Genomic DNA, 27,955 nt, shown 5'->3' with positions numbered 1-27,955 from the left:
AAATCGTAAATATTAAAAATAAGGAAATTTTAATTCAATTACTTTGTTAATAGGCAAATTTAAATTTTAATTCAATTATTTTATTAATAGGTAATAACTGCTAATATAAATTCAAAATTAAACTTGAATGAACAGTGCACAGTATACACGTGAATGAACATGAAAAGCAACCGACAGCAATTCAACTATATCTTATCATTTTCTAATGAGAAGCAATTCACTTTTTGCATTGCTCTTAATAATATGCTATAAGTAGCGGCAATAGGAATGACTCTTTTCTCATATGAGTGTGGAATCGAATTAAGCTCTTGCTAGAATCATTCACCACTGACTCTTTTCTTATATATATAATAATTCAAAAGAAAGAAAGATGTGGAGGCTGAAGATAGCAGAAGGTGGGAATAACCCATACTTATTCAGTACAAATAACTTTGTGGGAAGACAAACATGGGAGTATGATCCAGAAGCAGGTAGTGAAGAAGAGAGGACCCAAGTTGAAGAAGCTCGTAAGAATTTCTATAACAAACGCTTCAAGGTCAAGCCCTGCGGTGATCTCCTCTGGCGTTTTCAGGTACCTGGTTAATGGCTATACTATGTGTGTGTTTGGTATAGCGGCGAGAATTGATTTTGATAGAATTGAGTTTGAGAGAATTGATTTTGGTTAAAAGTGAATTTGAGGTGAATTGATTTATGTTTTGATACACTTGTTTAAAAATGATTCTTATGAGTTGATGTTGTTTGGATAGTTTGAATTAAAATTGATTTTGAATGTAAAATGACAAAACACCCCTAAACATAAAATTTATCACATTTGCAAAGGCTACTGGACGTGTGATAAAAAACATTACTACAACCCAACCCAACTTTCAACAAAAAAATAAAATAAAAGTGTGATTCTTTTTTTCAACAAAAAACACTACAACCTAATAAAAAAGAAAAAAAATTATGTTTACACTCTTGTTTCTGTCGCTTTCTTTTTTCTTTTATCCATAGCCTTCTTTCATCTATCAACACCGATTCTTCTTCCTACATCTCAATAATTTCATTCATCCTTTCAAACATAGTGAAATTCAGAGGGGAATTAAAATCCCTTCTTTAATGGTTTCATGATTTATTTTATGCCTTGCAGAGAGATAGTCAGATCTGTGTGTGGTTGTGAGTTTCAGAGGTAAAAAGTGCAAGATCTGGGGTGAGGTGAAGAAGAAAGTTATGGGTGATTTGGTAAAATGTATCAATCACCAAAAGTTAAAATCCAAACTCGATTTTGCTTTGCCGTAGAAGCTAGGATTTTCAGCTTCATCTCTACTGGCGTTTTGAACCCAAAACCATGTTTCACCCAATCACTTTTTCTTCATCCAAACAACACAAAAAATGGGGAAACTGCGTTTTGTAAAGTAAACGTGGGTTTGGCTTCTGAAAACGTTTTACCAAACACACACTATATACTGTTGTCTTTATTCCTTTTTATAAGCCCGTTAGAGGTACGATAAAATTAATATAGACGTTTTATATTTACTCATACAATTTATGTCTGCTCTTTTTATTACGCTAATGTCAAAGCATATAACGAAATTATTTATCAACTCGTCGTATTTTCGTCTATCTGTATATAAAATAAAAATAAAATAAAGATCATTTATTGTTTTTTAGAAAAATAATGATCATTTATTGTTTATCTTAGTGTATCAATGATAATTTCTTTTTTTATTGATTATATTTATAGTCACGTCTTGTCAAAAAAAAAAAAGTTATAGTCACGTATACTTGATCTAGTGTTACACTTTTTTTAAGGATAAAAGAAAAAACTAGACATATACTCATATCGTGTTTGTTACACGATATATTTGGTGGTAACAAAAAATTAATATTGTGTTTGTTAAACTTTTTTAATATTTGAATTCACTCTCATTCATTATCTTTTTTAATTGATAAGGAAAAAAAAATCTCACATATACAATTTGTTACATTTTGTTTGAATATTTGAATACAGTATTATCTATTTGTTATATGTGTTATTTGTATTGAATGTTGAGGGTAATTTTGAAAGAAGAAAAAGCCAACCTAAAAGATCGTGTGTGTGTATATATATATATATATATATATAAGGCTTAATTGCATTTTTAGCCCCCTAACTTTTCAAAAGTTGCGATTTTGGCCCCCTAAGAAGAAAAAAAACTACAAAACTGCCCCCTATGTTTTGCAACTGTGGCAGTTTTGGCCCCCAAGACCAATATTGACTCGGTCTACGCTGACGTGGCACCCTAAGTGAGGTGCCACGTATCATTTTTTTTGTCTTGGGGGGCCAAAACTACTACATTTGCAAAACTTAAGGGGCGGTTTTGTAGTTTTTTTTATTAAGGGGTCAAAATCGCAACTTTGGAAAAGTTAGGGGGCTAAAACTGCAATTAAGCCTAGATATAATATAGATATAGATTATATATGAAGTGGATAGAGATTTTGAGATGCATTTTTTTATAATTTCATTTATACCCTTAATCAAATTTTTCTATATTAATGTTATATTGTTTTTTTAAGGATTAATGTTGTATTATTGGTGGAATTAAAAAAGATACGGATTTATATTATATTTGTTAAATTACTGTTGTTATTGAAAAAGATAAACATGGTTTTTTAGGTTTGCTACAATTTATAAGTCACAAATATTTGTACTTATAATTTTAATCAAAATCATAATTTCATATAAAACAACGTTCATAATTTACACGCGTTAGCTCAATAAAAAGATCAGAAAGACGGGCACGTGAGTGCCCGTCATTTTCGCTAGTTTTATACTCCCTCCGTTCCTTTTTAAGTGTCGTTTTAGGGTGAATTTTTTGTTCCTATTTAAATGTCGTTTGGTATTTTAAGGGTATGATTTGTCAATTATACCTTTTGTCAATTACTCTTATATTTTTTCAATTAATGCTATAGATTTGGAAAACTAAAGTTTGTTTTTTTTAAACAAAGTTTGTTTGTTTTGTTTTAAAACAAAATTTGTTTCTTGTTATCTACAAATTTAAACAAAATTTTATTACCTATGATAATGGTACCATTGATGCTCTCTTCTGTCTCCTCTTCTAAGTTATCTTCATACGACTCCTCAAAATCAAATATAGGTTGGTTTGTTAATGATGTTTCAACAACAATATTTAAATCTGGTAAAGGAGTAATCTTAACTTTCAAATCTATGTCACATGATGTGAATCTAACATTGGTTAAGGTCATAGTTGAAGCCTTAGAAGAAAATTTTTGATAAATATTTTATACTTTTAAATGTATCAAAACTCAACAAAACATATTTATCTTTTTCAATGACAACAATAATATAACAAATATAACAAAATTCTTATTTTTTTAATAACACCAACATTATAACATTATTATAAGAAAATTAGTTTTAGGATATAATTGGAATAACAAAAATGTCAGCTTAAAATCCCTCAAAATCTCATATTTTCTTTATATATAGTATAGACAATCTTGTATAATTTAGATAGTAGAATGTTGCAGAAGTGTTTGATATGTTAGCTGGATATTCTAACTCACAATTTTCCCATAATGAACTCGAACTCCCTCCATCCTTCAACCGCCCCCCTCCTCCCCGTACCGCGCTTTCAAGACACGATACCATAACCCACCCTTGTCAATCAACATCCTCCAACAACACTTTCCCAATAAAGAAATATTAAAATCTCCCACCCTCCTAACCCCCAAACCACCATCCTCCTTAGGAGTGCAAATAGACTCCCAATTAATCCAAGCTATTTTCCTGCTATCCTTACCACCCCCCCCCCCCCCCAAAAAAATTTTTAAAAATAGATTCAATAGAAGAAATTATACCTGCAGGGGCTTTGAAAAAGGAAAGAAAGTAAACCGGAAGAGAGGACAAGACATACTTCAGAAGTACCAGACGGCCACCGAAGGAAATGAATTTATTATTCCACGACGACAGGCGAGTAACAATGCGATCGACAACCGGTTTCCAAAAGGATAACTTCCTAGAATCACCACCAATTGGGAGTCCCAAATAAATAAAAGGAATGGTCCCCCGACGACAATTCATCACCGAAGCAGCCTCCGACAACCAAGAATCCGAGATATTCACACCTGTCAACATGCTTTTGTGAAAATTCACCTTCAACCCCGATATATCCTCAAACAGAAGCAACATCGCACGCATAGTACTCACGTTCAGCCAGCACTTATCACCAATAATCAAAGTGTCATCCGTAAATTGAAGATGAGTCAATTTAACAACACCGGCCGGGCTGACCCTATAGCCATTGAAAAGTTGCGCCCCCACTACTGCTGACATTAGAACATTAAATCCTTCTGCGGCTAACAAGAATTAAAACGGAGAAAGTGGATCACCTTGACGAAGACCCCTCTAAATGGGAAACTCATCTGTTGGACACCCATTTACTAAGACCGAAGCTGTTGCCGTTCCCACTCACTCAAAAATCCATTTCCGCCACAAAGTTGGAAAATTCATTTTAGCCATCTCGGAATCAAGGTAAGTTAAATCCACTAAGTCGTACGCCTTTTCAAAATCAACCTTAAACAAAAACAACTCTTTATTCATACGTCTCGCCTCATCTACTACTTCATTAGCAATTAGGATACCATCTAAAATTTGTTTCCCTTTAACAAACGCAGATTGGGAGTCAGTGTAACGCCATATTTCTATTTAAGCGATAAAACACGCAAATATAGCAAATATTCAAGAAATAGACGCTACGTCTCAACAAAATCCAAAACAACATGCATGTATAAAAATATCTCAACAGTCGCAGCGGATACAAATAATACATCTCCAGAAATACATGTCATAATCTTCATACACCGTAAATAAAAGTCATCCAAAACAACAAAAGAAAAGACGCCTAATCAGAGCCTATCCTAGACCCTAAGATACGACAGCGGAGGAAGCTCCCGCTACCCAAACATCCACCAAGCAACTCACCAAGCGACTAATCCTGCACAACGTCTACCCATCCATACAGACAGGTAGGCGGTCGAAACCACTGGGGGTAAGCATTACATTAATCATAATCAGCAAATAATAAACATAGTATTCAAGGATTCATACATATCACATATCCATAACCATTCCTCCTAGAATACTAGCATAACATGATTATCCCCCATCACTTGCACTTCAAGCTATCACATTATTATCATAGCATAACATACATATTTAATCTTTAATCAAGTCATCGACAAGAGTTCATCATTTATCAACATCCATCAAATGAAAATATTACTCACCTCATTACTCATATAGCATGCTTAATTCAACAAGTACATTTCATCATTCCAAAGTTATAAGCAAGCAATCATCATTATCAAAGAAATCACCACATCATATTTATATACGTATATAATTCTCACCTCATCATTATTATATATCAAATTAATCATCATCAAATAGGTTCACCAAGTGTATAAGCACAACAAGTAAGACATGCAATTAGAGCATAGTTCATTCATTTACAACCATCAACAAAATCCACCAATGTACATATACACCAATCCACACAATCACACATTCACCAAATTTCACCAATACACAAATTCACCAAGTCACATATTCAATTATGACACGACTCATCAACAAATCAAATGCATGTGATGTTCTAGACTCTTCTAGATGCATGCGGTACCAAATCACCTCAAGGTTGTCACCATTGATGCAACAAAAACATCGTATGTAAGAGTACACCTCCTCTTACAATTCACCTCAATTGGATATAAAATCCGCCACCATCAGTCATGAATGCATGAACATATGACTCGACACAATGCATATGTTCACACAATCAATTCACCACATTATCACCATCATTTTGCATACATGCATTCACCAACAATATCACCACCAAAATTAGCATGTATGAATTCACCACCAACAATCAACATTTAACATGTTCAACAATCGACATAACATAAACATGTTCACCACCATTCATTCATCAAATGATCATCACCAACATTTAGTATATATGCAATCAACAACAATTCACCACCACTTAACATATATATAATCATCAACAACATTCACCATTCAATCAACATATAGTTGTCACATATATACACCATCAATCATCTCCACATAAGTTATATCAACTATCCATAAAGGATTCATAAGGCAATCGACTCTTAAAATCATTTTCAACAAAGTTCGTCTCTCAAAATCACAACATTAGAAATAATTGAGCAATTGAGCCAAAACCAAGTAGACAAGTTCCAATGCCCTCAACTAAGTATACCTCTAGGCCACATATAAGTGCAGTAGAGGATACCTTCGTGTTTCACCGGCCAAATACGACGAATTCATGAAAATCACAAAGTTCGTCTCTTGGTATCATTTTGCAAAACCAATTCATTTACAAAACAAAACCAAGTTAGATCCATCAAATCATAGTTTAAAGACCATTAAACACCTTAATTGAACTCATAGAACATAAATTTGAAGTTAAGAAACAATCCATGAGGTTTGGGTCAACTTAGAAGTAGTTATGCGGATTTTTCGTAAAAATTCACTAAGACCTCTTAGGAGTATTTGCCTCATAACTCAAAAACCAAAAATCATTTTCATTTCAAACCAACGGAATTAGAAAGCCAACTCAATTATCTACAACTTTCATGTTTACACCAAAGGCCAGATCAAAACAGAAACGAGGGAAAAAGACACAAGAACGCGAAACAGAAAAAGCTGTCACTGGGCAATTTCGCTATTAGCGAGATTTTCGCTATTAGCGAAAAAGCTCCAGGCAGTTTCGCTACTAGCGAGTTTCTTAGCAAAATTCCCCTGTAGTTACGAGTTTCACACCATTTTTCACCCAAAAACCCAAATTTTGATCCCCCAACATCCAGATTTATTCCCAAAGGTTGTTTACATGTATATGTACTCAAAAGGTTTGCAAAAACTCAAACAAACATGAAATCAAATACCATTCCAACACAGTTTAGCAAATTAAACATTTTTACAAAACCTTCAACAACCCTTCAATTCTCATCATAATTCACCAACACATGATACCCAAAAAGCATCAATTCATCAACAACACATCTAACAATCTCAACAACAACATCTAATCATGATTTCATCAACAATATAATAACCACAACTTCATTCTTCATCATAATCATTCAAAAACATGACTTATGCATATAAACCCATTTGACATACAAATTCAACAACAACAACACAATTATCATTCAATTCTTGTACATAATCATGTCAACAAAATTAAGCACGAAATTCTACAACCAAAATCAAATTAAGCACTTAACCACAATTATGTAAAGAATTGGGTAGAAATTAAACTAAGGATTATAATTAAAGACTAACCCCCTTACCTTAATTCTTCACAATCAACACTAAGGCTTCACTTTAGCTCCTAAATCTTGAATCTCTAGCTCCCTCTAGCCTTCTCTAGATCTCCTCTTCAAACCCTTATTTTCTCTCTATCTCTATCTCTTCCCAATTGTGAAAATGTTGGTAAAACCCTATTTCTCTACCAACTAGAGTTTATATAGGTTCTATCTAATTGGGCTCAACTCACAATGTCTTAATGAGCCTAACCCATTTATATTCTAACCCAAAAATGTTACTACTCACTTAACGGTAAAATGTAATACTAACGGTCACCTACCGGTAATAAAGCAATTCACTACACTCTCTAGCACTTAGTAAAATAACCACTCTCACTAAGCACTAAAAATAATCTTCATCAAAATTACCAAATTACCCCTACTCACAAATTGACCAAAATATCCCTGAGTCCAAAATGACTAAAATACCCTTCTATTCCCGAAAATACACACAGAGGCAAATAATCACATATGAGCACATACAATTACACATAAGAGCAATTAAATAAATAATAAAATAAATCTAACGAAAAATCGGGTTGTTACAGTCAAAAACAACATTGCTGACAACTTTACGCAACCTATTAGCAAGAACCTTCGCAAGCACCTTATACATACATCCCACCAAGGAAATAGGCTGAAAATCATTATGCCTCTGCGGACTGTTCACCTTTGGAATTAAAGCAATAAATGTAGAATTAACTCCCTTTGTCAGCTTCCCATTACGATGAAATTCAGAAAGAAATCTCATAAAATCATCCTTAATTAACTCCCAAAATTCTTTTATAAAACCAAAACTGACGCCATCCGAACCCGAACTTTTAAAATTGTCACAATCCCAAATAGCTTGCTTCACCTCCACCGGCGAAAACGGTTTTGTTAGAGATCCCGCTTCCACACCTGACAACTGACGAAACTGAAGACCACCCACTCTTTGCCGATGAGCACTTGACGATTTGAAATGAGTCGAAAAATGAGTAAAAATAGCTGACCGAACATTATTCACACCTTCAACTATTGCACCGTCCACCCTCACCATGTTAATGGTATTATGACGTTTCCTGCCGGACATAACTCCGTGAAAAAATTTCGAGTTAGCATCACCCTCCTTTAACCAATTCATCCGTGAGTTTTTCCAATTAAGACTATTTTGAACCTTTGCCATAGAGTGCAGATTAACGGACAAGTCATGAAGCTCCTTCAACTCATCTTCAGGTAATGCTGACAACTCTGCTTTCGATTCTAAAGTGGAAATCTGATTTTTAACTGCTATAATTTTGTTGTCCAAGTTCTTTACGTGTTTTTGGTGCCAATCCTTCAGACTAAATTTCAGCATTTTCAGCTTCTCTTTCAATACATGACCACCCCATCCTTGACACTGAAAAGAACCCCATTTTTCTCGGACAAAATCACCGTACCCTGGAAATTCCGACCAACATTTAAGCATCCGAAGCGGTCGAGGACCCCAATTAGCATCCTATGTTATTAACATCAAAGGAACATGATCAGACAGGCCCCGTTGATAGGCGACCTGAATAGAATTTGGCCATATCGCACACCATTGATCAGACAATAAGAAACGATCCAACCTACTCATTGAGACCCCATCTCCTTTGTACCATGTAAAAAGGCGACCGCAAATAGGCAGATCAATCAAGAAACTGGTATCTATAAGATCATTAAACATGTCTGCATCCGCCTGTCTAAACACCAGGCCCCTTCCTTTCCTCTCATCTGCACTTCGCACTGAATTAAAATCCCCGCACACACAAACACACACATCATTGTTGTTGAGCACCTTAGTCTTCAACCCATCCCATAAATCTCTTTTAGCCGTCGTCTCACACGGTGCATACACATTAAAAATCATAAATTCTTCAGAAGTAAGAATAACCTTGCCTTTAATAACCAACAAGTTTCCATAAGACATTGATGAATACACCACAATACGCGACGTATCCCAAACAGTTACCAAACCACCAGCTGCCCCTACAGCCGGTCGAAAAGAATAGTCACAAGGAACATCACCCCAAATATTTTTAATCATCGCATCCGTCACCACCTGCCATTTACTTTTCTGCATACACAACACCATAGGTTGCTTCTTAGTAACCAACCTCCGTACCTCCGCCCTTTTCTCTCCACCCCCTAAACCCCGCACATTATAAGATAAAACTTTCATTGATAACACACTTCACACCACACCCTACACACCCTCGGACTCAACACCCCTCCACCACACTCCCCTTTCCCTTACCTCCCCCATTCACCGTCTGTTTTATCTTGGTTTTCGGGTGTCAAACATTGATTACGTTTGAACCTTTCTAACCGGTGATATCTTATTTTTTCTTGGGAAGGGAAAAAGTAAGCAAAACCCTTGAGAATCGAGGTCCGGGAGTTGTTTTCGCTACGGGAAGGTGTTAGGCACCCATAACGACTATAGTATCCTATAGGAACCGTCTTTAATTTCTACGCGCGCGCTCTATTTTTAAATGCTATTTGAAAATATTTATTTAAACCTAAAGGTATTCTAAGTGAAGAATTGGAGGGAGAAGAATGTGTTTGGATTTTTATTTTATTTGAATTGAAGGAATTTTGTCCCTTGCCTACGTACCCGTTTAAGGGATCAAATCCACCGTAGTTCTCTTCCAAAAATGTTTTTGTTTTTGTTGGTTGATTTTAAGTTTGAAAATTGGAACTTTGAAGGATGGAGAAAAGAGGCCTCAAGGGCATGAGATTATGAAAAGAGTGAGGTGGAATTAGTCAATTGCAAAAAGGTCTAAGTATGATTAAAATTCTTTAAGATTTTGTTTAAGAGAAGAAAAGGAAAATTCAATGGGATTTTGATCCCAAGGTTTATTAAGAAAAAAATATTTGAGTGATGTTGTTCATATTTTTTTGGAAAATTGATTTTTCTAAGTGTAAATCCTAAGCATTCATCTAAACATACAATCCTAAACATACATCTAAACATGCATATTCTAAGCATACATCTAAAGTGATGTGTGTGCATGTGTCGGTGCTTGTGTCGGTGTACATCATTAGAGTCCATTGTCCTTTACATCATTGGCCTAGATACATTCTATGGTCTTGCAAGAATTTTAAAGCATAGGAGAAATATTACAAAATTTCCTAAGTTTTACATTCTAATTTTTGCATGAAATTAAATTGCAAGAAGATAAAGATGAATATGAAATGAGATGAAGATGCTTATGGAATAATGAACAAAATGGTTAGTAATAATAGGCATTGAATAGTAGAAAAGAAAAAGGGATAGAAAGATAGTGAAAGTTAGGAGCAAAACATAGCACAAAAAGGACCTAAAATGCTAATAATACTAGAACCAAGACCATGACCTATGATTGTTCAAGTCATGCTTGTTTTTAAATAGCCTTAGGTATTGTAGCAATATGAACAATTATAGGTCAAGATCACACTAAAAAGATATGAAAACACATAGACATCATCCACACATTTATTTACATATTTACAAAATATAATGTGACTTATAATGCAAGAAAGCAAAGGATATTAACACAAGCAGTGACATAAACATATCACCACTTGAAAAGGAGCATCGCAAAATCACATGTCAATGATCAACTTCATGCATCAAATTACTAAGATCCAAACACACCAAAGAACACAAATTGCACAAAAGTAACAAAATATCACAAGAAATCCTCATATATTTTTCATCCATTTTTTTCACATGGAAATATCATGAAAATAACAAGAAAAAGTACCAAAATCACGTAGAAAATTAACTAAAGATTTGATGAAAATTTTGATATGCAAGAGGTGCAGGAATCAACACAGCAGGTGCGTATAGCAAAAAAAAACAAGAGAAAACAAAGAAACAGGCCCAAGCCCGACCCTAAACGAATCTGGATCTCAAGGGGAGACTGTGGAGCGTTGGATTGATCCAAACGGATCAAACCCTAAATCCTGTGGCCACGAAAGAAAGCCAAGTGAACCAGGATTGAACCAGACCGGTTCAGGGGCTTATAAAACCCCAAACCTGCCGGTCCAGTCCATTTCCTACGTTCACTTCTCTCTCTTCTCTCATCTTAGTGAGAGAAACTCTCACTTCTCTCTTCTCTTCTGGTCATCTTCTCCGACGAACACGACGGAGGAGGTGCGGTGGCTCGCCGGTGGCGCCGCCGCACCTGAACTCTTTTCTGGAAAAAACTTATGTCGTTGTGTTTGTCTTTGACCCCTCTTCATGATTCTTAGACTTGTTTTTTGAAATAAGGCATGGATTTGAACAGATCTACACTTGAATCTACGTTCTAGGGTTTCAAAAAAAAATTTCCTAATCTTTTTGAAGTTAAACCCTATCTTGACTTATTTTCTTCACTGATGATGATTATACACTCTGATTTGGGAAATAAACGGTGAATCTTCATGATTTTTGAAATTAGGGTTTCGACTTTGAAATTTTTCAAAAGCTTTTCAGGATCTTCACTTCGATTCACCGTTTATCTTTTACTACGAACCTTCGATGATGATTTAAGGTTAAAACGAGAAGGATTTATGTGTTTACCTGAGTTTGATTTGGAGATTCGAACAAGATAGATCCTTGCAAGCTTTTGGTACTTCTGGTAAGCTTCGAAACCGAAAATAAATCGGTGCTAGATCTTCTTCTTCTTCACTGATTCGAATCTTTCTTCAATTCCTCTTCTTCTCCACTGTGATCGCACGAATTCTCCGAATTTGTGCTTGAATTGCAGTGGTTTGAGTTCAGTGATGATGATTCAGCTTCGAATCTCTGAGAACTCTCACCAATTCATTGGAATTGTGTTGAATTTTGATTCTGAGGACCTAGGGTTTGTGATTGTTCTTCTGTGTTCTTGATTGATCCTGATTTTGGATCGTAACTGAATGGAGAGAGAATGTGAAGTTTTGTTTGTGATGTGGCACTGAATTTTTGCTGAGTTGTTTCATTCTGTTTGGGACTGTGATGATTGGGCCTTTATATAGGTGACATGTGTTCATGATAGCCAATGCGTGCTTGCCACCTGTCTGGACTTTGTAACTAATTCGTCCTTGGATCAATTTTTGGACTCAAGGGCCCTTCTGCAATTTTGGCACTTTAAAAGGACTAACCTGCAAATTTTAAACAAGGACTAGAAAATAATCCTGGACAAAATGTGGACTGCTTTGCAATTTAAAAAATTCGAAACCAAAAGGACTATTATGCAAAAATGTGAAATTAAAAGGCCTATTCTGCAAAAAAGGAAGATTATTAAAAGAGGACTTGAATGCAAATTTGGAAACTTTTAGGACAAAAAATGAAAAAAATAATAAAATTGAATTAAAAGACGTAATTTGAAATAAACGTAAAGTGAAACGACTAAAATTGACAAAACGGACTAAAATGAACCAATGGCTTAAATGAGGTACTTTAAAGTAACCTCTCTCTGCCGAAATTTCGTGTGAAAAGACCAAAATGCCCCTAGGGACTAGAACGACTCAAAATGACTCAGATGCAAATTTTAAAATGGTTTTTTGACAGGGAATTAAAGCAAGAATTTATACAAGCAACTTAAAAGACTCAGAGACAAATTTTAGAATTTAAACAGGGTTTTAACACATGAAAAGACTAAAATGCCCCTAGGGGCTAAACTGACTAAAAATGACTCAAATGATATTTTTGGAATGGATTTTGACATGAGATTGAAACAAAGACTTATACAAACCATTTGAAGAGACTCAAACCATTTTTCAAAGACTGAAAGAAATTTTAACATAGGAAATGACTAAAATACCCTTTTTTGTGAATTTTGCAGACAACATTGAAATAAAATACAGAGAAAGATGTAATTGATCAGAGATAGTTCAAATGGCTTGAAATGCAAGATAAGAAGAATTGAGTTAGTATTTTTAGGTCCAAAATTAGGGTATAACACCGTCTTACTGCTTGTTGCTCTCCAATCTTTTCTTCCTTCCCTAGTTAATAAAGTAAAACAATTACTTGTCTCACAATCATATACCACCCCCGCCACCCTACCAATTTCCTTAACATCCTCCGCCACCTTCTCTGCTTTACCACGAATCAACACCCAATTCTCCCAATCTTTGTTAACTGAAGAGAACGAATTCTTAGAATTTTTTGAATACTCCGACGAAGATGTAATTGATGTCGTTGTCTTATTACTCTCCTTGCTCGCCCTCCTCTTACTCTTATGATTCTTAAGAATTTTTAGAATTTGCTTCCTTTCAATTGCCGGCATTCTAACTACTCTTTTCATGAATCCCATGGAGTACTTGGCTACCCCTCCCTTCTTTTTCTTTGACGACATAGTTTGTGAAGGTTGAATGACCTTAACTCCCCGAAATGTCTTATTAACTCTAATCTTGGATGAAGAAGTGAAAACATTTCCACCCTCAAAAATAGGTTTTTGTGAGAGCCAATTCAAACTCCACGGACCAGTAATGTCTTGATCCTTCGGACATGTGGGAATAAATGGTTGCTTGCTGCTCATTGGGCACAACACATGTTGCATCGGTTTTGAAAGTGACTGAGAGACATCTGCTTGCTGATTGTTTGCTGAAGCCGAACCCTCATCCTTCCTTTCAATATGCTTGCTGTTCTCTGGACACAAATCTTGATACTTAGGCGATGGTAGCAGCTGGGACACCACTGCATGCTGGTAGCAGCTGGGACACCACTGCATGCTGCTGACCTGCTGAAACAGCCGCAACAACATCCTTCCTTCCATCAGCAAGTGTATTAGGCTGTTGGTTCAAAGGCTTTGGTGGCATTGCACTTGTTGGTAGAACATCAGCAGAAACTCGGGAAACAATCTCTTTTCCTCCATGTTGACTCCATTCCTTTTGCAAATCAATAACCAAATCATCCAACTCCCATTCGCCTTGGACCTCATCAAAATCATCATCATCATCATCATTAAAATGTGGTTCCTCTACCGGTAGTTGATCCAAATTACATCCTCCCCCAAATTACATCCCCATTCCTCTAGCATATTGACAGAATATTTGCTGTCGTCGATAAAAAACTCAGTTGTCTTTTTAATAATTTCCAATTGAGGCGTCAATACTAGAACACGTGCAAAATCGAATCTTTCCTTATCTGCTGTACCCTCATCAAGCTGCATAAATTTACCAATTCCAGAGACACACCGAGTAAAAAAATCAGCGTTCCATTCGTGAACGGGAACCCCATAAACTCGAACCCAAGCTCCACGTTCATATGTAAAGTTCTTTGCCGACCACTTACGAATATTAGAAAAAAGAAGACTGAAGATTGCAATTGATTCATTGAAAACCTCCCAAATATTCTCTTCTCCGGTACAATGAAGAAATACTTTATCTCCCCCCACAGGCGTAACTTTCACATGTCCAAAACCTGCATCATCCATTCTCTGTTGTAAAGCCAACACCGAGTCACCGACAAAGATCGTAGCTACCATGACGGACTTTGCCCAATTAAGATTCTCCTCCCGTGATTTATAAACAGGAAAAAATTCAGTAACTGTGTTCACTTGTTGAGCTTTCGAAACAGCAGCCACCACCGGCCTTGGCAGCTGCGACTGTCCCTCCAAACTCTCCGCAACCACACCTCCTTTGTTCTTCTTTCCCAATACATTCTTCTTAACCTTCACGCTTCCTGACACCACATGTTCAACCTTATCACCGCGCTCACAGCCCTCCACCCTCCTCAACTTAACCGATCTCCCCTTTCCTATGACTGGCACTTCCACCTTCCCAACTCTCGCTGTGTTTTCTGCCTCACCTAACTCCTCCACCACCTCCTTTCCCACCCTCACCCCTTACCCTAACCACCGGTTTAGCCTCAATATTATCATGCTTCACAGTTTTCACAACATCCCTAACCTCCTCAACCCTAACCACATCATTATGAGCAAATCTATCGTACCGAGCCTCGCGAGCTTTAACTCTACACTGCCCTAACCAAACATTATTTAAAGCCTGTGACAATTTAGCTATATTTTTCACATTTACATACCTTACAAACCCGAACTCTTGGCCCCGAGCATTCCTGTACCGAGCTACGTAAACGTCTGTCAAAATGCCACAAACTTCGAATGCTTGACGAAGAAGAAACAATGGAATATTGTCAGGAAAATTGGTAACATAAAAAGAGGCTTTGCTGGCCATTTTACCATCAGCAATTACAGATTGATTCCCATGCCATTCTGATGTTGCCAAACGCCCCTCAGATGTGTTGAATTGACGTGCCGAGTTCCAAACCTCCCCCCCATTCTGATCGTGGTTACTGTCAAAAGAAACCCTGTTGAAAGCCGATTGTCGAACCTGTCCTCTTCCCATAGCCGCTCCTCTATGCCCTTCCAAACCTGAAAACCTGTCAAGTCCTCTTTAATCCGATTCTGTGGCTTTCCTCTTCCGAGACCGTACCATAGACCAATCTCCCCTATTTCCCCCATATCTGCCACCCTGGCTGGACCCCACACCCCCCAAGATGTCGCTCTGCCGGAAAATAGCTCCGACGCGGTTGCCCTAGGGGTGCCCTAGGATCGCCGCAACTGAAACCCTCGCTCTCTCTCATTTTTTTCTCTGTCTCTTTCTCTATTTTACAAATTTAATGTATAAAGTGTTCAATTCTTACAATTTCGAGAGTCAAGGATGCTCATTTTACTAATGATTTTAAGATTGAATCCAACATTATGTTTAATTTCTGTAGCTTAATTAAAACGTAAAGCAACACTTTTTATTTTTCATAGCTTAAAAAAAATACTATTTTATAAGATCTAAAGAATGCAGTACAAATTCATAAATAAAATAAATAATTAAACGAGAGTTGAGTGCAAATTCTTTAAAAAATATCATAAAAAAAGTGCATGCAAAGTGCTAGTTTTTTTTTTTGTCAAGTAACCTAGTGGTTAAAGCTCACACAATTTAATTGTGGAGAAGTGGAGTGTCCGAGGTTCGAACCCCGGCTCCTGCAAATAATATGCAATATCCCTACCAACTGAGCTAAGCTCACTGGGACAGTGCTAGTTTATTTTTATTCTACGTTAAAAGAAAACACTCGAATTGATGCGAGAGAGATTTATGTTATTGTTTTAATTTAAATAATTAAAGGAGACTTATGAGCAAAAAAAAAAAATCAAAGGAAACTTACAAAACTACCCTTGCATTTTAAATTGGTTTGAATAGCAATAGGTTGATATTTTGGTCAAAGACAACTGGGAGTAAGTTTACTAACTTACTCTTTATGATAGAAGACACTTTTTATGAAGGTGTCATTTATCAAGTTACTCTATGAGCATTTGCGAAAAGACACCAACTTACTTTTATGAAGATGTCTTTTAGCAAAGTTATAACTAAAAAGTGAAAATCACACCTTAAGGTGCGACTTGTTAAAAGACACCACCAAAGGGTGACTTGTAACAAAACCCATATATATATATATATATATATATATATATGGGTTATGTTACAAGACACCTTCATAAAAAGTAGTGTGGTGTCTTTTATCAAGTCACACCTCAAGGTGTGATTTTCACTTTTTTAGTTATAACTTTGATAAAAGACACCTTCATAAAAAGTAGTTGGTGTCTTTTAACAAATGCTCATAGAGTAACTTGATAAAAGACACCTTCACAAAAGGTGTCTTCTATCATAACCCTATATATATATATATATATGGGGTTTGCTAGGATACACCCACTAGTTTTTATTAAGGTGTGTTTTAGCAAAGATATAACTAAAAAGTTGTTAAATACACCTTAAGGTGAATGTTGCTAAAACACACCTTCTAAAAAATAAGTGGGTGTATGTTAGCAACTCCTATAGGCATTTGCTAGGATACACCCACTTATTTTTTAGAAGGTGTGTTTTAGCAAGTTATAACTAAAAAGTAGTTAAATACACCTTAAGGTGTAGCTTGCTAAAACACTCCCACATATAAACTAGTGGGTGTGTTCTAGCAAATCCCTATATATATATATATATATATATATATATATATATATATATATATATATAATTTCATTTTTCTCGGCACATGTATGTCAGTGTGCACAGACACATAATTCATTTTTCTGATCTTAAATAATGCACATGTTTTTTCTTCTCGGCACATGTACGTAGGTCCTAAGAGAAAATAACTTCAAACAAACAATAGCCGGTGTGAAGATAGAAGATGGAGAAGAAATAACATATGAAAAAGCCACGACAACATTGAGAAGAGGCACACATCACCTAGCTGCATTGCAAACCAGTGATGGCCATTGGCCTGCTCAAATTGCAGGACCTCTCTTTTACGTTCCTCCCTTGGTGAGTACTTGCAAATCACTCAATATATTAATATAAACTAGGAAGGTGCGCACCCATGAAGGTAAAGGGTGTTATCATGTATCTATACGATATAAAGAAAATACGTTGTTTTGGGCTGACTTTTTCTCCTTCTAATTAAACATTTAAACAAATTTGATTATAAAAATGTTATTTTGTTGGTGCCATTTAAAAAGATAAGAATTTACCTTATATTTGTCTTCTTTTTTTTGTTAAGATGTTATATTTGTTATATGGCTTAAATACGTCATTGGTCCTTACACTTTCACCAAAGTTTGGCATTGGTCCATGCACTTTTTTTGTTTGGCATTAGTCCCTACGATTTGTACAATTTTAGGCATTGGTCCTTCCGTTAAGTCACAGTTAAAAAAAAAAAAAACAAAACTAACTGTGTGCCACATGGACCAATCATTCAACGTCATGTGGCACACAGAAAATAAAATTAGCTTTTTAATTATTTTTTGATTTAAAAAATATCATTAGTCCCTACACTTTCATCATTTTCTGATATTAGTCCCTGGACTTTGATATTGATCCCTAAATCTTTTTTTTAAATGATGAAAGTGTAAGAACTAATGATATTTTATAAATCAGAAAAGAAAAAAAAATTCTGAAAGTATAAAGATTAATGATATTTTTAAAATAGAAAAATAATGAATAAAATAATAATTAAAAAGATGAGATATTTTTTTGTCCTTTAGTATGCCACGTGGTGTGGAATGATTGGTCCACGTGATACACCGTTATTTTTGTTTTGTTTTTTTTTTTTTTTTTTATCTTGGACTTAACAGAAGGACCAAAGCCAAAAATTTTACAAACTGCAAAGGTCAATGCCAAACAATGCAGGGACCGATGCCATAATTAAGCCTTGTTATATCGTTGCTATCATTGAAACAGTATAAACACGAGATATTGATTGATTAACATTCTTCAACCAATAAACGAAATATTCTAAGTGGAGGCGTAAGACTAAGAGGGTTCAGAAGGCTAGTTTAACGTGAGTTAAAATTATAAATATATTTACTTCGATCCTTCTATTCTAATCTAGCCTTCTTCGTCTTTCCTCACTCACAACTAGTGTTATGACGGTGAGCCACTTCACCTGTCACAATGATTGACCTTTTATAGACTCACTCAGGTTCTAAACAATAAGAGATCTCATTGTTGGGTTGTGGATCAGAGGTGTGCTATACAGTGCAATACATTAACATATTGCTTTTCACTATTTGTTTAATCTCTATCAATTTTCCTTTTAAATCCTTGTTTATTTAGTAATCTGGATTCTGGAATAAACACTAAGCAACATTAATTTTTTATATTGCAGGTTTTTTGTCTCTACATTACTGGACATCTTGATTCTGTATTCCCACAAGAACATCGTAAAGAGATTCTTCGTTACATATATTGTCATCAGGTATCATTCCATTTGGACACACATTTATGATTCAAGAAACAAAAATACGCTTCTTTAGCTTAATTTACCATTGTATGTGACATTTATCTATGTTGATGATGACTATTATATATCAACAATTGATATTGACCATGTTGTGGTTTCATTTGCAGAATGAAGATGGAGGGTGGGGGCTACACATTGAGGGTCACAGCATCATGTTTTCAACTGCACTCAACTACATATGTATGCGGATTCTTGGACAAGGGCCTGATGGCGGTCAAAACAATGCTTGCGCTAGAGCAAGACACTGGATTCGTGATCATGGTGGTGTAACACATATACCTTCATGGGGGAAAACATGGCTTTCGGTAGGTACCATTTTTTTTTATTCAATCAATATAAAAATGTTTGCAAACTAACATACAATATGTTTTTAATTTGAATATATCCTTTACCTATAGATACTTGGTCTTTTTGATTGGAGTGGAAGCAACCCAATGCCCCCTGAATTTTGGCTCCTTCCTTCATTTCTCCCTATGCATCCAGGTTGAGTTTATTGATTCTTTTGTTAATCTTTTGAACAATTTCCCCCTGAATTTTGAACACCAACGCACAAAACACATTGAAATGAATATCCATTTTGTGCGTGAAAATGTTGCTAAAGGTCAAAACGTGTTTTACATGTCCCATATCACTATCAAATAGCTGACATTTTCACCAAAAGTCTTCCACTGCAATTATTTGATGATTTCAGAGATAGTCTCAATATTCGTCAACCTTCCGCTTCGACTACGGGGGTGTATTAGAATATAAAATATTTAATGTATAAATTATTAGTGTATTGTATATTAGTTAGAGATAATTGTGGCCCAAATTAGATATACTTGATTTCCAAGTTAGACATGCTTAGTGCCCAAGATACTCAGTGTCCAAAAAAACATCATTGTATAAATATACATTGCAGCATAATGAAACAAAATTATATATATATATATATATATATATATATATATATATATATATATATATATATATATATATATATATATATATATATATATATATATATATATAGACTGAATGTCAGAGGGGGAGAGAGGATGAGTATGTCTTGCGAAAGCACATTAACCAAAAGTGGGAATATTGTTCTTTGTACGAGTTTGGTTTATTGGACACTAGGATATTCATTCTTTTGCAATTATCTTTCCCTTTCGATAATAATATACTCTTTTATTTTCATCATTGAGATGTTTTTCTTCCATTTATAGTTTTTGTAATTTAGGTTGGCATCATAACAGCTAGAGAATTACAATTATACAAGCTTCTAACTAATCTTAGTCAAGCAATATTTTCTGTAATTCTATTCCTGCTATATATGCGATATTGTCCAATACAATATACATGTGAAATAAATTACTTAATTGAGTGAGTGTTTATCTATCTGATTTTCATCTAAGTTTAATTAATTTCAGCTAAAATGTGGTGCTATTGTCGACTAGTATATTTACCGATGTCTTACTTGTACGGAAAGAGGTTTGTGGGTCCAATCACACCACTCATCTTACAGTTGAGAGAAGAACTTCATACTCAACCTTATGGTAAAGTTAATTGGAAAAAGGCACGCCACCTATGTGCAAAGGTGAGGCTCATTGTCTCTAATTCATGACAATATGTGTGGATTTACACATCTCTTTAACGTATGAGGGATAGTAATCTGTTTTATGCCCCGCAGGAAGATATCTACTATCCTCATCCTTTGATACAAGATCTAATATGGGATAGCTTTTACCTTTTTACTGAACCACTTCTAACTCGTTGGCCTTTCAACAAATTGGTCAGAGAAAAAGCCCTACAAGTAGCAATGAAGGATATCCACTACGAAGATGAGAATAGTCGATACATAACTGTTGCATGTGTGGAAAAGGTATTTATTTAGTATAACAATTAAGCATATTGACTTTTAGTTGTATGCATCAAAATAAGTAGAATTAGCCTTTTGATTTTCAATTGAAATATGGCACTAACATGTATATATTTATCAGGCTTTATGTATGCTTGCCTGTTGGGTGGAAGATCCAGATGCAGATTCTTTCAATAAGCATCTTGCAAGGATCCCAGATTATTTATGGATTTCTGAAGATGGAATGACGATGCAGGTATATATAGATTTATTTATTCAATTGATCAGATATTTTAGTGCTATGCATATTGCAATGTCCCTATCAATTGATCAAATATTTTAGTGTTATGCATGTATAGAGTGTTTTGTTATACGGGGATGTAGCAAGTGAAATGAGTAGTTTTTGTGAGAATGAGTAGAATAAATATAAACCTTTTGATTAAAATGAAAGGTGAAGCGCCTACTTCATGTGCTACTCATTTTCCTTTGAAGCGCCTACTTCCTTTCGTTCCCACCCCTTCCCCTTCCTTTGTTATCTCTCTCACAAACCTGATTTTGCTTGGTCCCTAATTCTCCCTTGTAATTCCTCTCATTTATTTGGGATTGTTAAGAGTTCCATATCGGATAAATGTATTTATAAGTGGAGGCAATCCTCACCTCATAAGCCGATTTTGTGGGGTTGTGTTATGTCCAACCACGATTTTCTAAGATGGTATCAGAGCCTCTTCAAGATCCACTGGAGCACCTGCTAGTTTCTGATATCGGGCCACCCACCATTTGTCCACGAACCAAACTCAATAGTGCTGGTCATAGTACTGATCGTGAGGGGTGTGTTAAGAGTCTCACATCAAATAAGAGATTGCCTAACAATTTATTTATAAGTTGGAGCAATCCTTACCTCACAAGAGGGATAATCAACAAAACACTAATATCTTGCAAAATCATTGCAATGATTTTTTATTATCTCAACTATGGATAATCAATAAAACACTGATATCTTGTAAAATCATTGCAATGGTTTTTATTATCTCAACTATTGTCAGTTGAAAACTGTTATTTTTTTGCAACTCCATTGTATTGAAACTGACTCAGCGACTAGAAAGTCATGAAATAGAGGTGAATGTGTTGCGTGTGTTTCTCAAACCGAATAAACAAATGGAGATACAAAAAGATAAAAAAATACGGTATTTGTAACTTTGGTGAAAATACATGAATAAAGAACAAGGAAGAATATAAGAATGTTGAATATCACAGTTTTCTTACAAGGAATCTTGTAGTGTAACACTATAGGAAAAATCAATTATCCTAGATTCAATTTAATAGTTTCACTCAAAATTCATGATTATTAAAAGACGATTCAAAAGTCATTGTGATATTTTAAACGAAAAGAAAATGTTTTTTTTTAAACAGCAAATATTATTGAAAGTTGAAACCAATCCTGCAAGAAGCAGAAAGTGGTAGAAAAACAAGAATAATGCTAAAGTTCCCGAAAAAATGCACCCGACAACTTCACGATGGAATTGCTCTGTTGTAACAAAAAAATAAAATATCACCACTACCTCCTGTATTCCACCAATTAAGGACTGTACACCAATACAAATTAAACACATGCATTCTTGAAATTTCAAGAAAAAATTTGTCGGGCTGTATAGCAGTGCTGGTAAAACAATGACACAAAGGTGCCATAAATATGCGGACCACCCTAAATCTCCACAAAAACCCACAAGAAACAAACTATGACTATCCTTATAATACTCCACTCCTTTACCCGGTTGAGACACAGTTATGAACCTTTAATATGGTGACCCTCCACCAAATTTCAGAACCATAACTACGCCTAAACAAGAGGCCAAACCCAAAAAAACTGCAACCATTCCAGCTGTTGCCAATCAGTAATGCACCAAACAGTCTCTCTTTCAATCCTACTAAATGAATAGTTTTTATACGATCAGACTCACTCACAAAAGACATTATTTTTCTTGTAGTAATAATAAAAATCGACCGAACATTTTGGAGATAAGTGTCTTTATGTATATGTGCCTAAACACTATTTATTTGGTGTTGTGATCATACAATATTAACTCTTATTTTTTTACTTCTATTATTATGATTATAATGGATGGGATACATTTAATTAAATAATTTTTGTATCTATACAATTCAGAGTTTTGGTAGCCAACAATGGAATACTAGTTTTTCTGTTCAAGCTTTGCTTGCCACTGGCCTAACCGAGGAAATTGGTCCGGTACTTGCTAAAGGACATGATTTCATCAAGAAATCTCAGGTATGCTTAATTTTGTTGATAGATAATGTAGTTGTCACTGTTTATTATTTGTAACTTGGTGTTCATCATCAGGCCTTTGAAGCATATGTGCGCTAGCTTTATCTTGCAATCAAATTGATGTCCACCTCATATCACTAGGACTTATGTTCGAAAGAAAAGTAGAAATCAAATTAGTGTTGGGGAAGGAGTTATGTAATAGAACTAGACAATTTATTTTATTATTATGTGTGAGTAGTAACTGCTATGCTCTGGGAAGTTAGAAAATACTGTAGGAAATTAAAATAATTAATATAGAGTAGTAATTAATTTTAGATCTATCATAATCTTATCTCACAGGTTAGGGACAACCCTTCTGGAGATTTTAAGAGTATGTATCGTCATATTTCTAAAGGCTCATGGACTTTCTCCGATCAAGACCATGGATGGCAAGTTTCTGATTGTACCGCAGAAGGTTTGAAGGTAACTACCAACATAGGCTAAGAATAACATAATTTTTTTTTGGTTACAAAAAGTTTAAGTGGGTTCGGCTCCGGTCAACACCAGGGTCAGGGCACGCCTTCGAGCCCAAAGGACACTTATAGAGGTACTTACAGATCACCCACCAACATTGCCCTCACATCGGCAGAGGGAATCGAACACACAACCTTCTGCAAGGAAGTGGCCCGTTCCTTACCAACTGAGCCAACGTGTGTTGGTTAAGAATAACATAATTTGATAATAAGCTTTCACAATTAAAAAAAAAAATGCAAGTTAATCCACGTAATTTTCCATGGTGTTTCAGTGTTGTCTACTATTATCAATGTTTCCTCCAGAAATTGTGGGGGAAAAGATGGAAACGGAAAGGTTATATGATTCAGTCAATCTCATGTTGTCGCTTCAGGCAAGTATTGTTCAATGTATTGTTAGTTATATACTTTTAACTAATCACAAACCATTCAAATTTCTACTTGATCTTTGATCAACATTAACTCAAGGTGTTGTTTAAATTACTTTGATCACTGACCCGATTGACCATTGACACGACATCCTTTTTTGATTGTAGAGTAAAAATGGTGGATTGGCAGCTTGGGAGCCAGCAGGAGGTCATGAATGGTTGGAAGTAAGTATTGTATTGATGTAGCTAAATATCAATTAGTTAACAAACTAATTAGCTTTATTATTTATTTCCAGCTACTCAATCCCACAGAACTTTTCGAGGACATGGTAATTGAACATGAATATGTTGAGTGCACTGGAACAGCGATTCAAACTTTAGTTTTGTTCAAGAATTTATATCCAGGGCATAGGAAGAACGAGATAGATAACTTGATTGCCAATGCAGTTCGATTCCTTGAGGATACACAAAAAACTGATGGTTCATGGTATGGAAGTTTTGGAATTTGTTTCACTTATAGTTCTTGGTTCGCTCTTGGTGGTTTAGCAGCTGCTGGCAAGAATTATTCTAATTGCGCTGCTATTCGTAACGCTGTTAAATTTCTTCTCACAATACAAAGAAACGACGGGGGGTGGGGAGAGAGCTATCTATCATGCCCAAAAAAGGTTCATAATTGAGTAATTATTACTAATTAGATTAGATATCAATTATTTGATAAATTCAAAATAAATTGACAATAATGCAGGTATATGTACCTCTTGAAGGAAGCCAACAGTCAAATGTTGTACAAACTGCATGGGCTCTTATGGGTTTAATTCATGCTGGCCAGGTTTGACTTTGGTATTTCTATCTATGATGATTATTAATTTTTTTTTTTTTTTTTTTTGAAGGAATGATTGTTAATGAACTTCATCATAAATTAAAAGTAAAAATACTTATGTATTACCATAACTTCCAATCAATCTTAAAATACGTGTTTTCATCTTCATTATAATTACAGGCAGAGATTGACCCTACTCCTCTCCATCGTGCTGCAAAATTGCTCATAAATTCCCAGTTGGAACAAGGAGATTGGCCTCAACAGGTTCATGTCAAATCTATCCTTTGATATTAAATAACATGGCTCTTATTTATGATTCGCTCACAATATATTTAGACACTTGTGTATCGATTAATTTGGCATGTTAATTGTGTGACACTATGTGGGTTGTTATAAGTTCAACATTGAATACAAAAAAAAAAAAAAAAGGGCTCAATTAATATGAAACTTTAGCCATGATGTTCTTCCATATAATAAACTACTCTTTTGAGTTGAGCTCTTCTCATGAGCGTAAGATAATAAGAACTCATAAAACACTTTTAACTTTAATATCAAAGAAGTAGAATTGCATGCTTGCATTTATTATCTCATACAGTTAGTAATTTTTTAATCTTATTTACCGCAGGAACTCACAGGAGTATTCATGAAAAATTGTATGTTGCATTATACAATGTATAGAGATATTTTTCCACTGTGGGCTCTAGCTGAATACCGTAGACAAGTTCCACTGCCTTCCTCTGCGGTTTAATTTAACTTAAAATGGTGTGACCACAAAAAGGAAAAAGTCATATCAACAAAGAAAGAATCAGGCAAATAGAACAATCAAGTTGGGCACCCAAGTTATGTTGTTATTTTGGTCATTAAAAAAAAAAAAAAATTGGGCAGCCAAGCCTATTTCCTCCATATATTGAATAATGTTTTTTTCATGTTTGCTTATGTGTGTATTAAGTATGGTGACATTTAGCTTATGTGTGTATTAAGGTTTGTGTGCCATACCCCAAATGTAACATTGGTCTTTGATTTCTAATATATTGTTTCAATGGCAATGATTTGAGAAGGGTGATTAATTTGGGGTGAGTTTTAATGGAGTGTACGAATGAGCGTTTTCTCTTTTGAGGGTCTTATTCTTTCTCGCGCTTGACATATTTGTTCTCAACAGCGACTATTGACTTCCAGGGTGGAGCCTCACCTCGGCCGGACGACCTCTTCCATTTTGGTGATTCACTATGCCTTGATGATTTTCAGGGTGATTCTATGTGCTTCCTTCTATTGTCCTGAAGATTGTCATCTTTATTGAATCTTTTAAGTTCCCCCTCTTTGACGAGCTCCTTTACCGCGTCATTGAAATGGAAGCAATAATCTGTGTTATGCTCGGTTGATTTGTGAAACTTGCAAAACCTAGACCTGTCAGTCCTTAGCCCCTCTATGACGGGGTTGGATTGGTGATGCCCGCTTCTCGAAATTCGATGTTGTTGCATTCTTGGTAGATCCTATCCCTTGTTGTATTCTATGGAGTGTACTTCACGAATCATCCGGGGAGTGTCTTGCTTTTTTTCTTAAGAGTCACCATCTCAGCATTTATTGTCGCATTTGACTTTTATCTTCTCTACCACGTCTCCCAACAACTTTTCTTTGTAGTTCATATAGAGTTGAGCTCTGTTGGAACAAAATATTATTAACATTAAACCCTTGAGAGTTTTGATGATAACAAGGTATTAAAAATTGTCAATTGGATAAGCTAATATTTGTTCAAGTGTACAGGACCATAGACAAAAATTTGACATATTAAATAGGTTCTGGAAGAACAAAAGAGAGCTAAGGAATCAACAAAAAGGAAGCTTGAAGCGTCTGAAGAGAAGTGCTCCCGAAGTAATAGTGCTCCTGAAGTGATGAAGTCATCAGAAGCAAGTTCATCAGAAGCATCTCATCAGAAGCTGAAGATCACAAGAAGCAGAATTTCATCAGGAGATGCAAGACTAAAAGCTTTAAAGGTTGTTCAATGGATTTAATCTCGTCTAAGCATTGCAGAACACTAGAAGAGTGAAGAAACGGTCATTTTGAAAGGATTTGAAGGCATTGGATGCTTGTTCTTTAAAGAGCGTTGACAAAGTACAATTGTACGAAGTGTACAACCACTACCTCCACTACTCTGTTGTGTCTCTGCTACAAGACAAGAAAAATAGCTCTGCCTGCAACGATGTTCCCTCAGACTTGGAATGGATTGGAAATTGATCTTTCATAGGACAATTACCATATTAGGCAAAAGATCATTGATGATTGATGAAAGCTTCAAACGACTCTATTTTGATGTGCTGGCAATTCACAACGTCTCTTTCACACCTCTATATAAAGGAGTGAAGACTTAGAGATTGGAAAGGACTCAACAACAATTTACAAGTGCCAAAACTTTGCTGAAATTGTTCTTCATTCAAAAGTTCACTTAGAATTTCTTATCAACTTTCATATCTTAGAAATTCTAGAGTCTTAAAGAGTCTGTATCTGATTTGTATTGTGAACACCACTGATTGTATATCAAGTGTTCAACCTCAAACAATATTCTTTGTAATTATGTTTGATTAGAAGTCTCTTGCAGTTGTGCTTGAGCATTAGAAGTCTATTGATTGTGTTCAGGAGCATAGGAAGTCTCTTGCAGTGCTGCTTGAGCAGTTTGAAGTCTCTTGCTAGTTTTAGCAATGAGTAGTTGTAATCAGATATTAAATTTTAGTGAACTCTCCTTGGAAGTGCAAGGGGGACAAGACTACTTCCGGTTTGTGGAAGGAACCTATATAATTGCTTTGTGTCTTTCTTCTTTATCTCTCTCTGTTTTTATCCGCTGCAAGTTAGTCCCGAACTTCACTTCAGAAGTAGAACTCTATCTGCTCCTGATCAGTGTTTTTAGCTTAGGAGAAAATGTACTAAAGGTTTCAAACCCTAGTCTCTGGACTACAAATACTGAAGAAGAGTTATGTTGCTTCTGATCATGTTAGCAAGATACTAAA

The 27,955-nt window shown here is 35.3% G+C and overlaps 1 protein-coding gene across 2 annotated transcripts; it reads left to right on the top strand.

Annotated features, from left to right (window-relative positions):
* The first annotated feature begins 281 nt into the window (after positions 1-281).
* LOC146929127 (beta-amyrin synthase-like) lies at positions 282-26,002 on the top strand. Of its 2 annotated transcripts, XM_085701195.1 has the most exons (16): positions 282-571; positions 17,479-17,664; positions 19,007-19,096; positions 19,249-19,446; positions 19,540-19,624; positions 20,551-20,717; positions 20,811-21,002; positions 21,121-21,234; positions 23,143-23,262; positions 23,599-23,721; positions 24,044-24,142; positions 24,305-24,361; positions 24,433-24,801; positions 24,882-24,965; positions 25,137-25,220; positions 25,582-26,002. In XM_085701195.1, exons 1-16 carry the CDS (start codon positions 371-373, stop codon positions 25,702-25,704), a joined length of 2,292 nt encoding a protein of 763 aa, XP_085557321.1. In that variant the 5' UTR covers positions 282-370; the 3' UTR covers positions 25,705-26,002. The 2 variants fall into 2 exon arrangements, with proteins under 2 accessions (XP_085557321.1, XP_085557322.1); XM_085701196.1 differs by lacking the exons at positions 282-571; positions 17,479-17,664 and adding an exon at positions 18,681-18,864.
* Positions 26,003-27,955: the final 1,953 nt, after the last annotated feature.

The sequence above is a fragment of the Medicago sativa genome, chromosome 4 (assembly GCF_051527215.1).
Source record: "Medicago sativa cultivar Bolivia chromosome 4, Bolivia_mono, whole genome shotgun sequence".
NCBI lineage: Eukaryota > Viridiplantae > Streptophyta > Magnoliopsida > Fabales > Fabaceae > Medicago > Medicago sativa.
This window is presented reverse-complemented; position numbering and strand designations above follow the sequence as displayed.